The 21917-nt window shown below is 36.2% G+C and overlaps 1 protein-coding gene across 5 annotated transcripts in view; it reads left to right on the top strand.

The window, feature by feature from the left end:
* LOC116170249 (aquaporin AQPAe.a-like) overlaps window positions 1-21917 on the top strand; it is a 63349-nt gene that overhangs the window by 37314 nt on the left and 4118 nt on the right. The window contains exon 1 of one of the 5 annotated variants that reach the window (XM_031486492.1): window positions 1294-1561. The exons of 3 other annotated variants lie outside the window; for them this stretch is intronic. In XM_031486492.1, coding sequence (XP_031342352.1) covers window positions 1549-1561 — 13 coding nt within the window. In that variant the 5' untranslated portion in view covers window positions 1294-1548. Of the gene's footprint in view, window positions 1-1293; window positions 1562-10879; window positions 11018-21917 lie in introns of those variants that run through there. One more of the 5 variants, XM_031486493.1, reaches the window with a different exon arrangement.

Genomic DNA, 21917 nt, shown 5'->3' with positions numbered 1-21917 from the left:
ATTAAGATACAAGTGTATAATCAAGTCTTTAAAGCACGCGCAACGAGTTTAATGGCACGACGCGAAGCGGAGTGCCTTTAACGTTGCAAGTACTTTAAAGACCAATTATACACGTGTATCTTATAATATTTTTTATTATACCTGCAATATAATTTAAAAATAGGAAATACAATCATTTCAACATCATTTCTTTTTTTTTCTTTTTTTTAAATTGTTGTTTACTACTAAATGAATACATTTAGTTACCTTAGATACAAATTTTCAAATTTGAAATTGTGCATTCTTTTTTGTGCTTTGTCCTATATGTCTTTCCCAAAGAGTTTCAAAGATTAACACGCATACCACGCAAAAGGCGTTCCTTTTGAAGACTGATTTTTAGGGACCATTTTTTGTACGGAAACGGGTAAATATCGAATAGATGAGACAGGATAGGTACATTAAATAATTAGGAAATAATTGATTCCCAGGAGAACATTTCGTAGTTTTTATAATTTATTATATTTCAAATAATCGAAATTTCACTCTGTGGGTTTCTTATTTGCAGAAGTTGATAACTCAAAAAGCAAAATTGCTGTTAAGAGTTGAAGGTCCCCTTTGGCCGGCCCCCGGGGTACGCTTGCGCTTTGTACCGAGTGATCTCCATACAGTGACTGATTATTTATTGATTCTGGCACTGGTGATAACTGAAACAGAATGACAGACAGAACGAGACTTTATAGTGAAGCTTGTGGTTGAATTTTAGCTTCCTTTATCAAACAAAACAATTGTGCTTCTACTATTACTTGCACATGTAGTAACTCGTGTATGCGTAATATCGATTGAGGTATTAAGCCAACTGCTTTCGCTTTCTTTACTATTTTTTACAACTCGGCACAATCAATTTTAGCATATCCAATCCACATCGTAGTTTATTTATATCATTGTAGTTCTGGTAGAAAGCCAGATTTTAATATTGTCTGGGATCACTTTTATTTCACTCGAAAAGCTAAGTGGACCCGACAAATGTTCTTAAATAACTCACAAGGACCGACAAAACCATTCTCGTTCTTTATTATGCTCTTTATAAAAAGGAAGTAACCTTTCATGTCACGTTTATTCCGAAGTTTCTTTACGTGCACTTAATTGTATCGTTGTAACACTTCCCGTAGTACAAATTTTTTTAATTACTAAATAATCAACGTCCGCTCTTATTTGAGAAGTTGCGATCGTAAATTTGTATCGATTACTATTACTTAACAAACTGTCGCTCCGTGTGTACTGTCGGTAATCATCCCACGTAACACTTGTTGATTATGCAGACACTTAATAAAATGTTAATTTTGTGTAAATGATCTTATTCGATTAATTATTAATTTTTTTCATACGCATTCGAATAAACACATTCCCACCAGTATTTGATATGAGATCATAGTTCAGTTGTGACCGTTCCACTATCAGTTTTCTTGAGGAAAATCGAAAGTTAGGTGGTAGTTCAGTTACAGCCGCGCTGAAACGCGTACTTCGGAAAAGTCAGTTTAACAGTTTTTCGGTTATTTTGAACGTGGAAAAATGGGAAAAATAAGTACGTACCAACTTTTTTTTTAATTTAACTGACAAACATGTTTTAATTGTTACTGTCAGATTTGGCATCTTCGCAGCTTTGCATTATTAATATTGACCTCTTTTTAGAGTATTTCGTTTCGCAAATTAGCTGTTCGAAAAATCTAACTGTACTATAATTAACTTGCGCTTTCGTGGCGCTCATCTTTGCTTATATAAATTCTGCAGAAAATCGGAACGGTGTATTAAAGTCATTTATTGTTAAACAATCGTGCCACTCAATGAATTATTGAAGCTTTTGTTGTATGGTGTTATTAACCTTGTATCATTTTGTATGAGTATTGGGATGCACGTATAAAAAAACGGCGCACCGCTATCAAAGATGAAATAGGCCGACATGCATCGTACCATAACTTCTGTTGCCAATGTGATAATAGTACCAAAAAAACCAAACTAGATAACATTTACAATCACATTTCTTAACCTTATGTTAAAAGATAAATCGTTTGAAGGTATAAAAAATTCTGCCTATTTTCCAACTGTCAATTATGAACTTGACTAAAAACTGAAAATAAATTAAAGCATAATTGTTCTAGTAAGTTTATGATATTTTGATATTAAAAGTGGAAACTGTTCTCCAATGTGTCCTTTGACTTTGATTTGATCACAGATATATACTTCATTTTTCTTCGAGGCAAATACTTTCAATGACCGATAATGTTATTTTACAGTAATTCTCATTTTGCTAATGAACAGAATTAATAGGTGTAATGATTTTTGTAGAAAAGTTTCCTGCAGTTATGAAGGTAATTATGCGCAGCTATATAACATCAACGATAGGTAGTATCTTTGATTATTCAAATACCTTGAGTTATTAATAGATTAGTAGGTGATGATCGCTTCTGGCAAATGCTTGTGTACATTTGCCATGAAACATTTGTCTAGTATGCTTCCGCTTGTGGAAATAATTTACCAATGAATATCACACAAGTCACAGTGAATGTTTCCCATTTGTTCTTGTTGCCTTGCTTTGTCCGTTGCACCTGAAATTCTTCTACTATATAAGACGTACATGGAAGCTTACATTACAGCCCATGAGAATTTTCTCGTACAACCAGATAGAGATGCAGAGGCGAAAACTTCCAAGTGTGGCTTTTCCTTGTAAAATTCGTAGCCTTGTGGTTCTAGTACCACATCTAGTATCAAAACTAGATAACCAACAAATATAATTTCATGACGCGTCACCGCTTTCGTTGTGCATTCGTGGAAACGCATTAGCTCGTGCATTTGAACCATGCCCAACATATCTAGGTACATTTATCTGCCAATCTGGTTGGGAAATTGTCAAAATGAATGAATTCAATGTAGACTCAATAACCACGTACGATTTTCGTTAAAAATGCATTTAGGCTTTGCGTTGAGGAAATTTCGAGTGGAGTCACTGAACCAATGCAGGAACTCATCTGCTTCTGAAAGTCTTCTTTTCATATTCATATTTCATACTGGACAGTCTGGCAACCCCTCTGACTTTCACTCTAAAGTTACTTCGCCTGCTTCAACTTCTCTTTCACAAATAAAATACTTGAATTTGCACGAACATGGATTCACCAGGTTCAGTAACCACTATTTATGCCTGGTATCAGAAAAATACCTACCCCGTTTTTTCGAAGCACCAAAATTTCATACACTTCCGACCTTTTTCCACCTAAGCGACCGACCTAACCCCACTTTTCCGAATCTGTCGGCTGGTCTACTTATTATCGGTAGAACTTTTGTGTAAAATACCCAAAAACGGAAATAAATCGATGCATTGAACAAAATGGTTGCCAATTTGAGCAATTTCTGTAGCATTAACAGCATTTTAATTGTGGTGATCTCGGTGGTGATTTATAGCATTTTTGTAGTAATAGAGACATACTGTTTTTTTTTGCTCACGATTTCTGTTCCACTCGATGCGTACCGAGGATTACTTCCATGGCATGCTTTTGAAAAATTACCTTCTTTAATTTTTTGTGAAAAATTCCAATCAAAAGTAACATTGATGTTAATCATTGAATTTAGGGGGACAAATTGATTTGATTATGGTTGTTTTGTAGTATTGTTGTTATTAAATATGGTTTTTTTAAATTACAGCCTGTATATAGACATACATACTTTAAATAATCTGTGTTTAAAAACGCGCACATTTGCCCGCATATTTTGTTGTAATATTTTCAAAAGTTCCAAAAAACGCATTTGAAATTTGCGAAAAAAATCTTTGAGAATAACTGACATGACCGAAAAACTAAAAATATAAAATATCGTTTTCGCTTTCCCTAGCTTAAACGGTCGAAGGTAAATGGTTCCCTTTAGCACGTTCTATGTATAGGCACTTTTTTTAATAAATCTGTTATCAGAATTTCCATAATAACACGCTAGATGTAGCAACTACAGCTGTACAAGTTGATTTTTCAGTTTTTTTCCTATATTCTTCTACAGCTTCGGTCCTATTTTTTTCAAATTGGTGTCGTCGGAAAGAACTTGTAAATGCGCACAACTCCTGCGCAGGGCGCTTCGAGGGGCAGACGACTTTGAACGCCCACAAGTTTCTTAAAGCTCGAATCGCGGTCTCTCTTTTTCGTGTGTCGAGCTATGAGAAGTGCCTCAACAATTGAATATTAGTTTGTGGAGGGTTTTTGGCGAAACCCACCAAAACTCGAATTGCGGGTGAACGGGACGTCAGAAGTGGGTCCCGACAATAGGAATGTGGCAGCCCCCGACAAGATCTTACTAATGGTGGAGTCAAAACTTGCTAATGCAATACTGATAGAAGGCTGCGGTTTTAACACGTTTTAATTTTAAAGCACCAGGAATCCGAATCAAACAAAATTTCGATAACGTCGGTCGGTTTGTCGGTCTGGTGTATGTACTCTCATTTCCGGCTAAACGGCTGAACCGATTGGAATCAAATTTGGTACACACATTCTTAGACATAAAAGGGCAAAATGGCGTATGCGAATGTTTGCGGGTGGTATCTGTGTTAGCCACAGGAAATTTTTTATTTATGGAGCGAAAGTATTGATATTCCGTCCTTCAAATCAAATAATATCAAACCAAATGGATAATATTATGAAATAGCCGAATTTGTCTGTAATGTCGGGGTTCAAATGCGAATATCTAGAGAACGGAGAGTCGGAACTCGGAAATTATACACCGCCAGTTCTGCCAAAATAACAGAAGTGACTTAATTTGGTTTACCACGGTACATAAAAGGCAATGTTTATCTGTTTGGTGTTAGCTATAGACGTCCACATATCTCTGGGTGGACAAATCCACACCATATGATCGAAATGGCTCTGAGCGGAAATTACATAAAAAAATAGACCCCAGCGACCTAATCTTCAAGGTTCTTATATAAAACGAAGGCACCCCTGGACGGTATCTCGGAAACTAATGAAGATTAAGAAAAAAATATTAGAAAATAAACTTACTATAAATGAACCAATAAACTAAAAAAAATGTTTAAGGTATTAGTAGTCAATTTAATCAATGTACTGAAAAATTTTCCCACGCATTTGCAATTGTTGTTCATTGACAAAATATTAATTTTCAAAACTTTTACACTTGCTGGATGTTTTCGTATTTTTTCTGGATATTGTGATTTTTCTGAAGCTTTGTGTTTTGTAATGCTCTCTGCTTCGAATTTTTGTTTTTGAAGTTTTTCATCTTTCTAATATTTAAAATTGTCGATTTATCCAAACTTTTTTATTTTCATTTTTTTGAAAATTTTTGGCTTTCGGAATTTAATAATCTCAAAATCTCAATATAAAAAATAGATCTACCCTTACCTTTTTTAATATACGAACAATCGGCAAGCTTATAGTTTTTTAAATCTTTAAAATTTAGAAATTACATAATTTCCAAGTTATAGAAGTACTGGGTTAGGTTCTTAAAAAAACAGTCTTACGTCAAACTGTTTGCCTTAAAATCTATGTACGAACAGACAGATGGAATAATAGCTATCCAAAAGGTTGTTAGCCAGTTCATTTGGTTATACGGAATACAAAAGTATCAATTATTAGGAATTGCATTAATGTTGTCTGTCAGTTACTACACAAAATAGCTACATGAATCAAATGCGTGGGTGACAATTTAGTTCAAAATCACTTCAGATGACTGTCGTGGCAAACCGGAAGCTAAATATAAGCATGTAAATGCATTCATAACCAAGTTAGCCGATGTTAACTTTCTTAATTGGAAAGACGCCCTCTCAAAAGTTGCTAAACCTACGCGTAGAAATAATTTTTTGAAGAATGCTGAATGTTTGTAAACAGTACAATCTATCTATATAACTACCACTTTGCTATTCAAATGGAGGAGTGTCAGTATTAATTAATTGTCAAGGTGATGTTAAATAACAGTAAAATAGAGTCGATACGTTAAGATACGAAGTGTTCACAATTACAAATTTTCTTCAAATAGTTCCACATTCCGATAAGTTCTCTCGTCTACAAACATTAAAAAAATAAACCAAGAACCATTACTGCACGGTTAGCAGCACGGGTTGCAAACGTAATGAATTTGTTACATAAAGTCTTAGAGGGCTCCAAAAAAATATGTTATATGTTAAACATCAAGCAATTGAGTTTGGTTTACAAGACCAGCAATAAATGTCGAATTTTACGGTAACGTACTAGAAATCAAGATCGGTTTTTAAGAGTTGAGCACTTATTTTTCGAAAAAGGGACACAACTGCTTGTACTTGTGACCCGAAGCATCTAGGTACAAGGTAACACATCAAAATTGAATTGACCTTACACTTTATCTCGTTCGTGCCTTATTTGTATGAGTGACATCATTCGGACCTTGTCTTCTTGCGCCATTTTAGAACTGCAGATTTCGAAATTTGTTGTGATAGATATATCGCATAAAGCTCAAGCAAGTTCAGTGAAAGATGCTATATCGTTTTTGATATGGTACTCAGGGCCATCATGTAGGTATAATGTCTTTATTATTCATCTTGTTCAGGGCCCATATTCTTTGCATCTCCGAAGATACCTACTTGCCAGTAGTTCTAATCTACAATAAGTAATTGTAATTTAGTTAGATTCTCATCATTTGAGCATTGTTTCCCACAGTTTATAATTGCAACTTTATAAGTGCCTCACTTCCACTTTAGAAGAACATGATATCGTAATTAAGGTTTTGCATATCCAGGAAGAACTTGTTTCTACAATTATCCTTGGCTTTTGTCATAATTTGATTAAATCATACAGAGATACCAGGAAAATTATCATTCATTTAGGTGGTTAATATTTTCCTTAGTTTGTATAATCATTACAAAATCTTGATTTGCAAAAATGTCACCATAATTGATAAAATTACAAGAATGATCAGGTGTTACACGGTAGCAGTTGCGCTATTTTACACTAATTATATTATTATGCGGTTGACTCATTATGCCGTAAATTGATGATTATATTCTGTGCATGCTATATGCAATTAAATTGTAATTACCACCTTACAATTATAATTGCAGTACTTACATCATTATATAATATTCATTTGTTTCATTTTATACATGTTAGTTTTCGGGACCAAAATTGTGTTTATATAGGTTTATCTTTACTATAGGTACACAACGATACATTTTTGAAATCAAAGAAAATAAATGCATAAAAATGTCAAAAGGGTACCAGACGCTTTGATCAGATTGGCACAGGTGTACTATAAGAAAAATACTCCATAGGTATTTGACAACAATCGTGGCCTTTCCGTCCCTCCATCCTGCATCTATCCAAAGAAGTTTTATAAGTATGTATTGCAAAATATGTAGTTCGAGATGTCTCAAACTATCAACATATTCCCAAATTTCAAGAAGGTGCTCTAAAAATTACAGGGATATTATCAAACTGCTCTTTCAAAAAATGGTTTCCCTAAAGAAAATATCACGCGCATTAATTCGGTAAGATTTTGAGAAATAATACTATGAAAACTTCCCAGAAAGTTGCACGGGCCAAAGAGGTTTTAAATTACATAATTCATTTAAAAAATGCTTGAGATATTTTGGAACGGTTCCCTAGATGTATATATAATACAAATTTAGTAATCGGCACAATACGTAGGGATATTCGTCCACCTTTCCATGTCTTCCGCTATTTTTCACTGGAAGGTGCGTACTATTCCATGGTCCGTTCCTGGAACACCATTTATACGTACATTTATGCCATCCTCATAAAGGATTCACCTCGGGATTCACTAAGATCTAATTTTCGAACTCTTAGATCGGGCGTCCTCTAGTGTAGATCAATTTTTCAAGAGGTCAAGAGGCCATTAGTTCCACAAATTCGGACTCTACTGAGTACATCGAGACTTGTGCAATAAAAAGTGTTTAGGGGCGGATAGTGAAGATGAATTTGTTCTCTGTGGGATATTGTAAGGACGGGTATTTTTACTAAATATTGTCTAATGACAATGCGAAAAATCTACTGTAAAAACGTCGCGTAAAAGTTCATAAGGAGTGCAATGTCTGCATTCTGTCTGACAGACCTGACTGGTCGTCATGTAAACTAATCGTAGTAGACTCATAGACTGCCCTCTGAATTTTGTTTATAATTTTTCATTTCTACGCGTAGTAAATCGGTCATTCATAAAATAAACGTCTCATAAAAAGGCTCTGTTTATTTAAACAATAAACACATCTTTATTGCGGTCTTATTTAAATAAACACTGAGCTCTTGCGCTTGTATATAATTATCTCCCATTAACTGTTATACTGACAAATCTTTAAAAATAGGTGAGAGGACCAATACCTTGTTTTGTGAAGGTTGCTTTTTACTGTCAAACAGTCAAAATAAATAGTTTTTATGGAAATTTTTTGAATGAAATTCCACTCCTCGTCTAACTTGAAAAGAGGCAGTGATGTCAAAGCTGCGCCAATATATGTCCACGCGAGGATTAGTGCCATTGAATATGAGCCGAATTAAAAGTCGTGTTCTGAAGTATCAAAGCTAAAAACGAGTTACTATGACGTTTTGAGATTTTCCTTTTGAAAAAGATCATCTTCGACTAAATTGTTTTGTGTACTCTACGACTCTACGTAACCACCATCTACGAGTACACTAACACATTTAGTCCAGCGTTTTTCTAACTGTTTCATTCCACAAAAAAAATTGCATTTGAAAGAACACGCTACCGCGCTGGGTTAATTTGTGGCCCCTAAGGTAGTTTTTTTTCTCATGTGCTAATTCGGGATTGGAGAGTGATGAGATAATTTTAAGAGGTCACTCGGTTTGCGATAAAAGCTTCAACATATCGATCATTGTGGATCCGATGCAATTGTTGTGCAACAGTTCCAAAAAATGTTCGCCATCAACTTTCCAGACAAAGATTAGATTTTGTTTTTTTGGATATGCACTAACTAATGTTTAATTAGGGAGAACAATGGCACAAAAGAGATATTTAGGAAACTATACACAATTACAATATATTTTTGTTATCAAAGCCATAATTTTGACCGCGGATGCGCTGGTATAACAGCTTTTGGGGAGGAATCACAAGACTACTACGATCACAGAAGTGTCGCAAATACCGCTGGGCTAGAGGCTGTTTCAAAACGAGGGCACAGAAATATGGAACAACACCTCGAACAACACACACTGCAGCAGACATCACAAACTGCAAGGCATTCCGGTGTTTGTAGCCAAGTGATAAGCCTTAAAAGGGTTAAAGGACTTTAAAGATGAAAATACGAAGACCGATTCTAACCTAATAATTTCGTGGCTAAGAACTTATTAATCAATAATCAAGACCAAAAATGGTAGCTTTCACTGCGTTTGAGCATAGGCGAGAGTGCGTATTACCAATATCTACATTGCAGAAATGAGTTGCTATCGGCCGGAAACCAAAATTTACCGTTTATATTGGCAATTATCAGATTGGCAGATATTATTTACGGATTTCCTACATCATTTAGAAGCATTTTAGTTTCTTTGCTATAATTATATTTTTCTCGATTCTAGTAAGTGGATTACACTACGTTACCTATAGGTACTTATTTGATCTTCGAGTGTAATTATTGAATCTCAAGTCCTTAAAATTGAAGTTCCGAAAACGCATTTACAGGTGTATCTGGTAAGTGTTAGTTACTTTCTGTGTCACTAAATACTACTGTCCACGATGAACTACCTACTCTACTGTCAAGTCATCAGATTCTTGTTCAGTAGGAATTATGTGTTACCTATGTATTAGTGGAAACTTTATACCATTGGGTTGGTAACACGGAATGTATTCTAAAATATCTATTGACAAATAAATTGACAATGTAAGCAATGACAAATATAACTTAAGTTCTATAGGTATTTAATTTAGTCGTCCAAAATAGCAAACTTAGGTTTTACCGTCGTTTCCATGGAAACAATGTTGTAGTCTGTTCTGAACTTTATTTTATATCGCGCTCCGCGTCCCATTTTTAATAGGAATGACAGATGGCAATGGAATGCACAATGATTTGTCTCTCTTAATCTACCTTTACCGTTAAAGTGATCAATTTCTCTACCTTTACTGTTAAAAAGACACTTAGCCTACTCACTCAAACCTATTAAAATATTAATTTAACATCTACTATAAAATTTCATGATCTGGCGATTATAAAATAATTAAAAATTTAACAGTACTAACCTTCGCTAGGGTTAGATTTATACAAATTCTTCCAATGACCATCATCATGAAATTCCCAACGGCATATAAGTAGAATTCGAATCTACAGTGGAGTTACTAGAACTTAGGAGTTTTAAAAATTAGTGGAGACACAATTTCATTTGCTTATATTACACAAAACATTCTTTCTAGAATGTTCTTAGAATGTTCGGAAGAGCTCAAGGACGATTCAGAACGTTCTCGAACAAACACGTCATATTTCTAGGAAAGATTACTTACTTCACATCCGCCTTCGTTCTTTATCGCCGATGACTAATCTTTCATGGTGCCTCGATGTCTATCCGGATTTCTGGAATATTCCCTACAGTATCATAACAAAGTTACCAGCAAGACTTGTTATAAACAAATGAAATATTATACGCAAGACAATGCTCTTTAGACTCCATAACCCCGTTACCACAATACTAAACGTGCGAATAATGTAAAATAGGTACTATATGTAGGTATACAACTGTAGGTATTGTAATTCTTTGCGAAGTTATTCAGAAATTTTCTACAATTTGGAGTGCACGTAGGTTGTTTAAATAAGAAGAGATCTTGGATTGGTGTTAACGATAACAAATTGTGTACAGTACAGTTACGAAAACGTGTAGGTACTTAATCAGAACTTCGGATTCGCTATCATACATCAAATTAGTTCTTGATAAAGATACCACGTTTAATTAGATAGCAAAACGTGCTCCGAAACTGTACTCCGAAACCAGTACTGTGCAGGTAGTCATCATTATCAGAATAAGTTTTGCGTTAGGTACTCCAGTTATCTAAAAACTTTAAGTTGGCTGTAAGTGTTTCATTTAAAAACGTGTCCAAAGTTGTGTGTGCATACTCGTGCATCCATTTTTGATATTCGTTACTATATTGTGATGTAATCAGGGTTTTATACAGAGACACTGTTTAAAAAGGAAGCCTAGGTAGTTTTATCTGTAATTTCAACAGATAAGTGGTGCAATAAATGGGTTACGGTCAGTTAAGGTCCAAATTCTTGTCATTTAAATGTCCCTCCAAGGCCCGAACTGTACAAAACAATATTGCAAGTTTAGTAACTAAAAATAAATCGTAGACTGGTTTTCCAACTATTTTCCAAAAGTCTTCATCAGAACAGCTTAGGATATTTCTAATTCGCAGATATATGGAATTTTTCAATCGCACAGTAAAATAACTTTTTAGTTAAATCACGTTACATGTTAGTGAATCGTCGATGATAACCTTCGTTATCACAAAACAAGATTTTGAAATATGGTTATACTCAGTTATGGCATTGTTTATTTATAGGTTATAGCAATAATTTCATATTATTAATTTTCTGGTATCAGTGTAGAAAAACTGAACAAACCGGAAGCAAAGGAATTAGTAATACGTAATAGAAAAATAAATCAACTGATCGGAATGTGAGTATCTCGATCTTTGAATTGATTCATACAATTTCGACCTTTAGCCCCTTAACTTTATAATAAATGCACATTTCGCCACACTCAATGAAATGTAAATATTGTGAAAATAAATTTACGGAATCTTCCTAAAAAAATCAGTAGGTAGTAGAAATACAATGGTAGTAGACAGAATATTTACAATAAAAATATTAAATAGTTCTGGTGTTTTTACGATAATTATGCGAATAAAGCGCAAAATAAATGTTTAATTAATACCTACCTCATTTTTGAGGTGCCAAAATCAATTAATAGAATAAAATGTCGACCAACAACACAGAGAAATGAAAATCTATAGTGCAAATACAGGATACCCTCAGCACTATCAAAATTAAACAATTAAACATATTTTATATGGAAAAATACCACTCCTCTTATCTAAGAAATGAAAATAATAAAAAAAAAGCGTTTATTCAAGATTATATCCATTTCAATTCATTTTTTTAACATATTTCTCACTAGGAAAACTTTTTGTATTCTCCTTCTTAAATGCAAATAATATCTTCATGCCAGTCTTGGTTTCCAACTAAAGGTTTAAAAGCGAGTAAAAGGTTTATACTTTTTAAACGTTCCTTCAGTTATAATATAGCCAACCCCTGTAATGAATTGCCAACTAATTTAAACAACTATCTACTAATGCATTCAAAAAGAAATTGTATCTCAGACTCCTTGAAAGACAGAAACATGCTTAGCAACACCATTCTTTCTTTACTTTTTTATAAATTTTTGTACTTTAGCTATAGATAGCAGTCTGCGCTTTTGCTTTTACTGGGTCTTTAATAACAACTGTTCTTGTCACTGTAATTAATACAGATTGTTGAAGGGTTGAGTGGTAGAGCAGATGGGGTTATCTTGGTAGCTCCAGTCTGAACTCCGCCCTATTGAGTTGTTCTTTTTTTTTTATAAATGGGTTAAGATACTGTCTTACTTAAAACTCAATAAATGTCATTATAATTATTATTATTATTACAATAGTAAGCAATCTTTTCACCTTTCCCAATGCTGTCTTTCCTTGGTATATTTTACCCTTTACACCCTCTATACAACTTCTGTTCGATTTTATAATAACTGTCGGGATTTTAAATGACCATACTTGCACTATCTGTACTTCTTCTAACTGTATCTTTAATTCTCTTACCTTCATTCCAAACTCCCTTCCAACCAATATTATTTTATCCATCATTTTTTTGTAGGTCATTTTCTGTTTCTACAAGTACTGCCGTGTGGACTGCGTATTTTATTGTCTTTATGTTGTTACCACCTATCCTACATTCTTTAAATTTCCTTTTCCACTTTTTCTAATAATTTTTCTGCATAGATGTTGAAAAGCATCGGTAAGGAGTGTCCTATACTCCTGTCTCACTCCTCTTACTATATTCACTTCACTTCAGTTTCTTCCCCATTCAGTCTGACCACTCTGGTTTTTATACAGCCCTCTCAACAGTCTTCTATCTCTCCAGTCTATACCAATGTCCTTCAGTACCTACTTCCAACAATACTACCCAGTTGACTACTGTCAATTGCCCTCTCTCAATCTAAGAATATCGTAAATCAAAATGTGAGTTGTGGCCCATATATTATAATATACCGATATCTCACTCATTGATGTACAAGGTGTCCTAAGTTCGAGGATTGGGATCTTGAAAACCGTAAGAGATACGATATCGGTTAAATGATTGTCGTGACTTTATTTGAACATTTTTAAAAACAAATGACACTTTCTTTTTTCTTATTCCGACTTGTTCTACCTCATAAACTAGCATGATGAGAATTTAAGTCCGACGTTTCGGTTTTTTTAGACCCATTATCAAATTGATTTGCATTTTTTAATATTACATTTTATAAGAGTTTGTCATTCTGAAAAATCAAGTACCTATCCCACTTGGTTAATTAGGTAGTGATACCAACCTAACATGAACAGAAGGTCAACATTGAGTAAAAAGTGAGGTAGCAGGAAATAAAAGCACCCCTCTCAATCGATATTGACGTATTGGTATTTTAAACAAAAAAGATATTTACAAAGTTATTTGAGAAAAATACGTTACCTTAAGGATTTATAACTAGACTTTGAAAATTGATGAGCAGTCGTGTAAAATACGTACAATTATAGATGGTACGAGCTATCCTAAAGTAACACCCTCCTTACCATGTTGCTATTGTACTATACAAACGACAAATCAATGTGTGCTCAAATGTGCAAATCGCAATGTGCTAACGAAAGAATGTTACAGATTTTTGCAGGAATTGGGTGAAGATGATTACATTAGCGACGAATATACAGGGTGTCCCATTTTCAACATTTTATAGGGTATCTCCGTAATTATTACTGCTATCAAAAAACTAATGTAGGGGTCATGTGCTCTTTTTGGGTCAAACTTGAAATAATGACAACAAAATTTGAAAATATTCGCTCGCTTAAGAGATAGCCCTATATTTATCGAGAAAAATGTTTATTTCACGTCTTCAAGTTTGATTGTTAAATAGTCTACCCTTTTCAAAGGAAGTATACGGGGTGAGGCAAAAAAGTTATTTAATTTTTTAGAATGGAACACTATACAAAAATGAAACATACACAAAATTGAAAAAGAGTAAAGAAGATTTAAATAATTTAAAAAAACGTTCAACTGACTCAAATAAATACATACAAATTTCAAATATTAAATTTTTGTATTATTTTGATTATTTCAACAATCGTGAGAAAGAAACTTTTGTAATAATCATTTCTCTGTATCTCTTGTAACTAACAGAATATAGGGCTATTCTGAAATTGTCATTTTTAGCCCATTTTCTAACGAAGTTAGGTGCGTTATTGCAGCCATTTTCTTTGTCCGTTCGCCTGTCCATCCGTCAGTCCGCCCGTCCGAGGCTTTAAGTACTCCTACAGTTTTGAATATATTTAAGTTTTTTAAAATTCGGTAGCTTATAGCTCCGGCACCTGAGCCAAGAAAAATCTTTACGATTAATATGCGCATGCGCAACCGGCGCAATATCAACTTTTATTTTTATTAATATATTTTGTTGAAATTTTACCCACAGATAGTTTTAGTAAAGGCAAACATATCACATGTAGGAAAAATGAGATGTGCGCATTCGCAGACTGCGCAATGCCAACTTCCTTATTTATGAAGACATATTATGATCACATGTAGTAAAAATCTAAAACTACAAATGTGATTAGTAAGGGCAAACACATCGCACATAGTAAAAATCAAATGCGCATGCGCAGACTGCAAAATGCCAACTTTTTTGCTTATGAAGTCAACGCTAGTAAAAACTAGTAAAACAAACGTATTGCATATACATAGGTATATCATAAATTAAATGTGCGCATGCGCGAACAGCCCAACGTCGTCAACGTCAACAATTTATTTCTTTGAAATTTTGGCCATAGATGTCTAGTAAAGAAAAAACCTTTTGGGAAGTACTGATAAATGCATTGAAAATGCGATGAAGTTACTCGCCTCAGGGCGAAAACCTTTTTATTTGTTTTATTTTCCCTCGTATCTCGTAAGATCTTCATTTTTCCATCCAGTTCTTCTCTACTCATTGTGATCAAGTAATACCTCAAAATCCCAATTTATTAACAAATTTCATTTGGCACAGCACAGCCTCGACATTGTGGTCTTCCGGTCTCCAAATTGAAACAGTGAGTGGGTGTTACTGCCTTTATGTAATGATTCATTTAAATACGCAAATAAATGAAAAATGTTAAGAAAGTAATGATAAAAGACCTTCACATTAAAACTGGTTACATAAGTTACCATAAAATTAGCAACAATAATGCAGGTCTAGACAAGAGGTTTTTGGAGGTCTTTGTAGAAACAGTGGTTCGAAATTGAAGTAAAAAGATATCTATTTTATGAAACTGGACGAGCAGATTTTCGAAAGGATTTAGACGAAATGATTGTGAAACGCCAAATATTCGTTAATCGACTCGAGAAAGTATAATTAAATATGCGTCCACTTATAAGCATTTTCGAGGGCAAGTTCAAGCAAAACGAATAGATCCGGCCTAGCCTTGAATAATAATCAATTAGTAAATCTGAAATTAAAACCCCGGTATAACTGAATACTGAACGAGTCTCGAGATCGTTTTTGGGCTGTACCTTTTTGACCCGATAGTCTACGTTACTACGTATAGCTGAAAAACAATAGCGACCTCTCTTAAATCCTTAAGAACATGCGTACGTTTCTAAACAAGACAGACAGACACCCAATACAAAATTATTAACGATTTCGAGGAGAGAGACGTTTTAGCTACCACTTTGCTATAGGAAATATTTCCATAATCTATGTCGGCAACGTCTGATATAGTACTTCATCGTGATCAATACTTGAAAGAGAAGTGAATTCTCCGTGTAGAAAGGAATCTATATAACTCATGTAGAAGCATCATAGATAGTCTCTCTTAAAAATGTATTGGGCACCTGATTTCCACAAATTATACCTTTCCCCGTTATGGGTTAATACATTTCGTTCAAAAAGAATTGGACTCGTGCAATGTAGTCGGGTTTGTATATACAGTCAAAGATCGCAAAGAATTTATGCCAACTGCAGACTTATAATGGTCTTCTAAAATTAATGCAAGAATTTTATGATATCTCATATTCTGCAAATATTTTGGACTTCTATTTATTTATCCTTGCATTATTTAATAACACAGCAACTCGTACGTACAAAAATGTTATATTTTCGGAATACTCATCAATAATAAATCACCATAGATAAAGAGTTTAGATGCAAATCTGGAAAGTAACTTGTACGTTGTCAGTTTTCATGTGAACGTATCGTAAATAGTGCAGTTTCGTTCCATTTAAGCTTCCTTTACAAAAAAAGTCAGCTTGCTCTAGTGTAGAACCTATATTTGACTATAATCAAGGTCCTACTCGATTAGGGAACCTTAACTATTGTGAGATGGTCGGGTCTGCTTAGATCCAAATTCACTTCATTCTCCTCTTGTTTCGAGTTTCTTCTATCAACTTAAAATTCGAAACCCACAAAAGTTTGCGACCGAGTCACAGAGGCCAGTTGATGGATGCAACTAACGGTTTTACTATAGAGGTTTCCAATTATTTGAAAATCGCCGATCGCCTGATTCTAATTAAATTTGGTATACCTACTTTGGACATAAAAGTAACGAATTCGAATTTAGTTTTTGGAAATTCAAATGCTCAGAATATACACATACACACCAAGTCAATAAAACTTGATATATGCCCATATAAGTTATTACTAAATACGAATGCAAAGCGAGTGTGGACCCTAGGGGTCAACTCCCGGTGCCAAGGTCAGAGGTTAAAGTTTCAAATGACATCAGTACATTGAGATCATCTCATTACCAAAAGCCGTGCAAAAGTAGATAGGCATATCGACAAGAGGTGTACTACTTTCGAAACATATTGTAACGGAAATGCTCCAGACATGACGTCGCCTTTAGCGCTCTGGAATTTTCTACGCGCGCGATAGTAGGAACATTCGAGAATGTACTGGACTTACATTGCTTGCGTGTATAAATGGTTGCGGACCGAACATCGCGGGAGTCTACTACCGAACGAGTACGTAAACATCGCCAGGGAAGCCTACGGATAGTCGAAGCACTAAACGAAAAGGAATTTCTAGTGGCTAGGGCTCTGGTAAAAGTTCAAAATTGCGTTCCGATTCGAATTATGAATTTGAAAGATAGTCCTGTTAAGCTAAGCAAACGAACTGCAGTTGGACAGTGTGTGCCCATCTCGGCTATTCGCTCTGTGAAATCGGAAAATCTATCTAAAGGAAAGTATCCAAGAGAGCTGATAGATATGGTCATTAAAAACACCCCAGATTTGGACAAAAGACAACGACAAAAGGTGAAAAATATGCTTGTGGAATTTCGGGATGTGTTCGCGGTAAACGACCAGGACAAGGGAAAGACAAGCATAGTCACCCATAAAATAAAGACTGGCAATTCCCAACCGATTAGACAACAGCCAAGGCGACTCCCATTGGCTAAACGAGACGAAGCGGAAGAGATTATTAGAGACATGAGAAAACAAGGTGTCATCGAGCCATCGAATAGTCCTTGGTCATCACCGATAGTGCTTGTAAAGAAGAAGGATGGCTCCACAAGATTTTGCGTTGACTACCGTTTGATAAATTCGGTCACCAAGAAAGATAGCTATCCACTGCCAAGAATAGACGACACCTTGGACACTTTATCTGGAGCCCAATGGTTTTCCACACTCGATCTAAAGAGTGGTTATTGGCAAGTGGGGATGGAATCGACAGACCGAGAGAAGACAGCGTTTTCTATAGGCTCTGGACTTTGGCAATTCACAGTAATGCCTTTCGGATTGTGTAATGCCCCCGCGACGTTTGAGAGACTTATGGAAGCAGTTCTAAGGGGACTAACGTGGCAGACATGTCTGGTAAATTTGGATGATTTAATTGTCGTAGGAAAAACTTTTGAAGAACACCTAAAGAACCTGAGAGAGGTGTTTGGACGATTACGAGAGGCCAATTTAAAACTAAGTCCCAAGAAATGCTTTATGTTCCAAAAAGAAGTTAAATATTTGGGGCACATCGTATCTCGTGATGGTGTTACAGCTGACCCAGGGAAGATTATAGCGATTCAAGAGCGGCCGATTCCTGAGAACAAGCACGAGATTCGAAGTTTCCTCGGTTTGTGCACCTATTATAGACGATTCGTGAAAGGATTTGCCAACATTGCCAAACCATTAAAGTTGACAGAAGAGGGCAATGAGTACGAATGGAGTGAAGACTGTCAAAGAGCTTTCGAACATCTCCGGCAAGCTCTTACTATCGCACCTATCCTTGGCTACCCCAGAAATGAAGGAAAGTTTGTGCTAGATACCGATGCCAGTAACACCGCCATTGGAGCTGTTCTCTCTCAATTGCAAGACGGACAGGAAAGAGTCATTGCCTATTTCAGCAAAGTACTGTCGAAACCCGAGAGGAATTACTGTGTGACTAGGCGAGAGCTCCTGGGTGTGGTAAAGGCATGCGAACATTTCCATAAGTACCTTTACGGCCGCAAGTTCCTGATAAGGACAGATCATGCAGCGCTACAGTGGCTCTTGCAGTTCCGAAACCCAGAAGGACAGGTGGCAAGATGGTTAGAACGTCTTCAGGAATATGACTACGACATTGAACACAGGGCTGGAAAAGTCCACAATAATGCAGACGCTTTGTCAAGAAGACCGTGCAAGGACAACTGCACACATTGTTCTAAAATAGAAGACAAGATGGGCCATCTGCGGCGAACAACTGTAGAGAGTGAGGAATGGAAGCCAAGCGAAATCAAAACGGCCCAAGAAAACGACCCAAGTATAAAAACTGTTCTGAATTGGATGCGCCACGGACAAAGACCAGACTGGCAAGACATTAGTGCCACAAGTCCTGAAGTAAAGAGTTATTGGGGCCAATGGAATAGCCCGACTCTGAAAGACAACCTGTTGTATAGGACCCTTGAAAGTGAAGATGGCACCGAATCGACGCTGCAATTAGTAGTACCTAGAAGCAAAGTGTCGGAAGTATTGCGAAAATTGCATGACGGCGCTTCCGGAGGACACTTTGGTATTACGAAAACGTTGCAAAGGGTACGTGAGCGATTCTATTGGGTCAACCGTAAAGAAGATGTCCGGCGATGGTGTCAAAAATGTGAGTTATGTGCTACTGGAAACGGACCAGTTTCCAAGAAGAAGGCACCCATGAGGCAGTATAACGTTGGTAGTCCGATGGAACGAGTTGCTATCGATATCGCAGGACCGTTTCCCGAGACAGATGGCGGAAATAAATATATCCTAGTCGCTATGGATTATTTCACAAAGTGGACTGAAGCTTACGCCATTCCAAACCAAGAGGCAGCAACAGTTGCAGAAGTGTTGGTAAAGGAGTTCTTTACACGTTTTGGTGTTCCTATAGAAATCCATTCAGACCAAGGAAGGAACTTTGAATCGGCTTTGTTCCAAGATGTTTGTCGATTGGTAGGAGCCAATAAAACCAGAACAACACCTTTGCATCCTCAGTCAGATGGAATGGTGGAGAGAATGAATCGAACGATGGGTAAATATCTTTCAAAAGTCGTGGCAGAACATCAGAAAAATTGGGACCAGTACCTCCACCTGTTCCTTATGGCATATCGATCAGCCGTCAACGAGACCACGGGTCAGACTCCTGCCTGCCTTATGTTGGGTCGTGAGCTACGCCTTCCATGTGATCTCGAGTTTGGGCGTAAACCCCATGAAGAATATGTCGCAGGTGAAAATTATGTTGACCAACTAAGAGTGAAGATGAACGACATTCACGACTTGGCTAGAAGTCATATTCAGATTGCCAGCGATCGCATGAAAAATCAATACAACCTCCGCTCGGCCAATGAAATTTTTGAAGCTGGAGATCTGGTATGGCTGCACAATCCACAGAGACGAAGAGGTCTTTCTCCCAAGCTACAAAGACAATGGGAAGGTCCGTATGAGGTGATCAAGAAAATAAATGACGTGATATATCGTATCAGAATGAACCACCGAAAACCGAAAGTTGTCCACATTAATCGACTCGCACAATATGCCGGATCCAACAACAACGAAGAAGTTAGAGGTATTCGAGAAGAGGAACGCAGCTTTGGGATCGAGCCAAACTTTAACGATTTTATGTCAAATTACGCCCAGCGGAAGAAAGCTCGATTTGGCGCTACTCAGGAAATTTGTCAAAATATTTTTGAGCTTCCGATTAACGTTTCCATCGCCCATTGTGTCGCCGAAGACCTTCGCATGGGTAGAGGTATAGCTTCCGTATTCCGGAAAAGATTTGGAAGAATAGACGAGTTGTTAAAGCAAAGACCACGAGTGGGTAAAGTACTGCGCTTGGAAGATAATCAACGCTCTTTGTTCTACTTGGTTTCAAAGAAAACGTCAGAAGGCAAACCCACCTATGAAAACCTCTGGTCTGCTTTAAAAAGCTTAAAGAAACTCATGGCATACTATGACATAAATAGCTTGGCGATCCCGAAGATTGGATGTGGTTTAGATGGGTTGGACTGAAAAATAGTGTGAACCATGATCGAAGTGATTTTTAGAAACACTAGCGTTCGAATTACAGTATGCTGCTTCAACCCACAGGGGACGACCCTCCGCAAAACTGTGGACTGTTACTTTTTCAAGAAAGGTGTTTGTCGAGCAGGCTCTGTCTGCAGATTCCGACACGAGGCATTAAAAAGTAATACTAACGCAGTTTCTGAACGAGACGTCCAGAATTAAGAAGGGGGCAGTGTAACGGAAATGCTCCAGACGTGACGTCGCCTTTAGCGCTCTGGAATTTTCTACGCGTATTCTAGAATATTCGGGACTTACATTGCTTGCGTGTATAAATGGTTGCGGACCGAACATCGCGGGAGTCTACTATCGAACGAGATCGAGTGCGAACGAAACATAGAGCGCGAAAAGCTGATATAAATTTCGAAGTGTGTGATATAAATAATCGATATAAATTGTACGGTTTTTATAGTGTTTTAGTTTTGTTTAATAAATATTGATATAAATCGAACCCGAATTTATAAATCACGTTACAATATTTCTACGGGTATGCTGCATATAACTGTACCAGCAAATTCGGATAGTATAAAATCCAAGCCACTGGAAACCTGAAAACGTATTAATGGTCGGTGCCAAGATGGCCTCGCCAAAAGAGCATTGCCAATCTCCAAGCAATCGATGGTAATCGCACGCTTGATGCAAGAACCAAGGAAAAGTTGAACCGTGCCTCAGGTTCAAGGACAACCTTAATCACGGATCATTGGCACTAAGGGAAATGATAAAGCCTCCCTATCAACTCACAGGGTATCCACTCAGTGTGGCGCGCTAATCATGTAGCCTCTCCTTCTTGTTTCTCGTACTTTCTTTTTTGTACCCTTACAGATGTTCTGCTTCTTGTTTAAAGAAATACATTACAATGCGCCTTTTTTATCAATTAAATAAAATAAATCCGCTACGCTGCATTTTTACCAAATGATGGACCAATACTATTGAAAGCCAAATTGCAAGATGACAACGACAACTTATCGCTTGCAAGTTGTAAAACTATAAAAATAGAACTATTATTTAACTTTATTTATCTCCGTTGTACTATGTAATAACAACACTCTTTAATATTTTGATATCTATAAATACCAATCAAATGTAGTACGCTGTTAACAAAAACAAGATAAGGATTTTATAGGTCAACACCAATACATCAAGTACATTCAATATCTTGTAAGAG

The sequence above is a fragment of the Photinus pyralis genome, unplaced genomic scaffold (assembly GCF_008802855.1).
Source record: "Photinus pyralis isolate 1611_PpyrPB1 unplaced genomic scaffold, Ppyr1.3 Ppyr1.4_LG5, whole genome shotgun sequence".
Taxonomy (NCBI): Eukaryota; Metazoa; Arthropoda; class Insecta; order Coleoptera; family Lampyridae; genus Photinus; species Photinus pyralis.
This window is presented reverse-complemented; position numbering and strand designations above follow the sequence as displayed.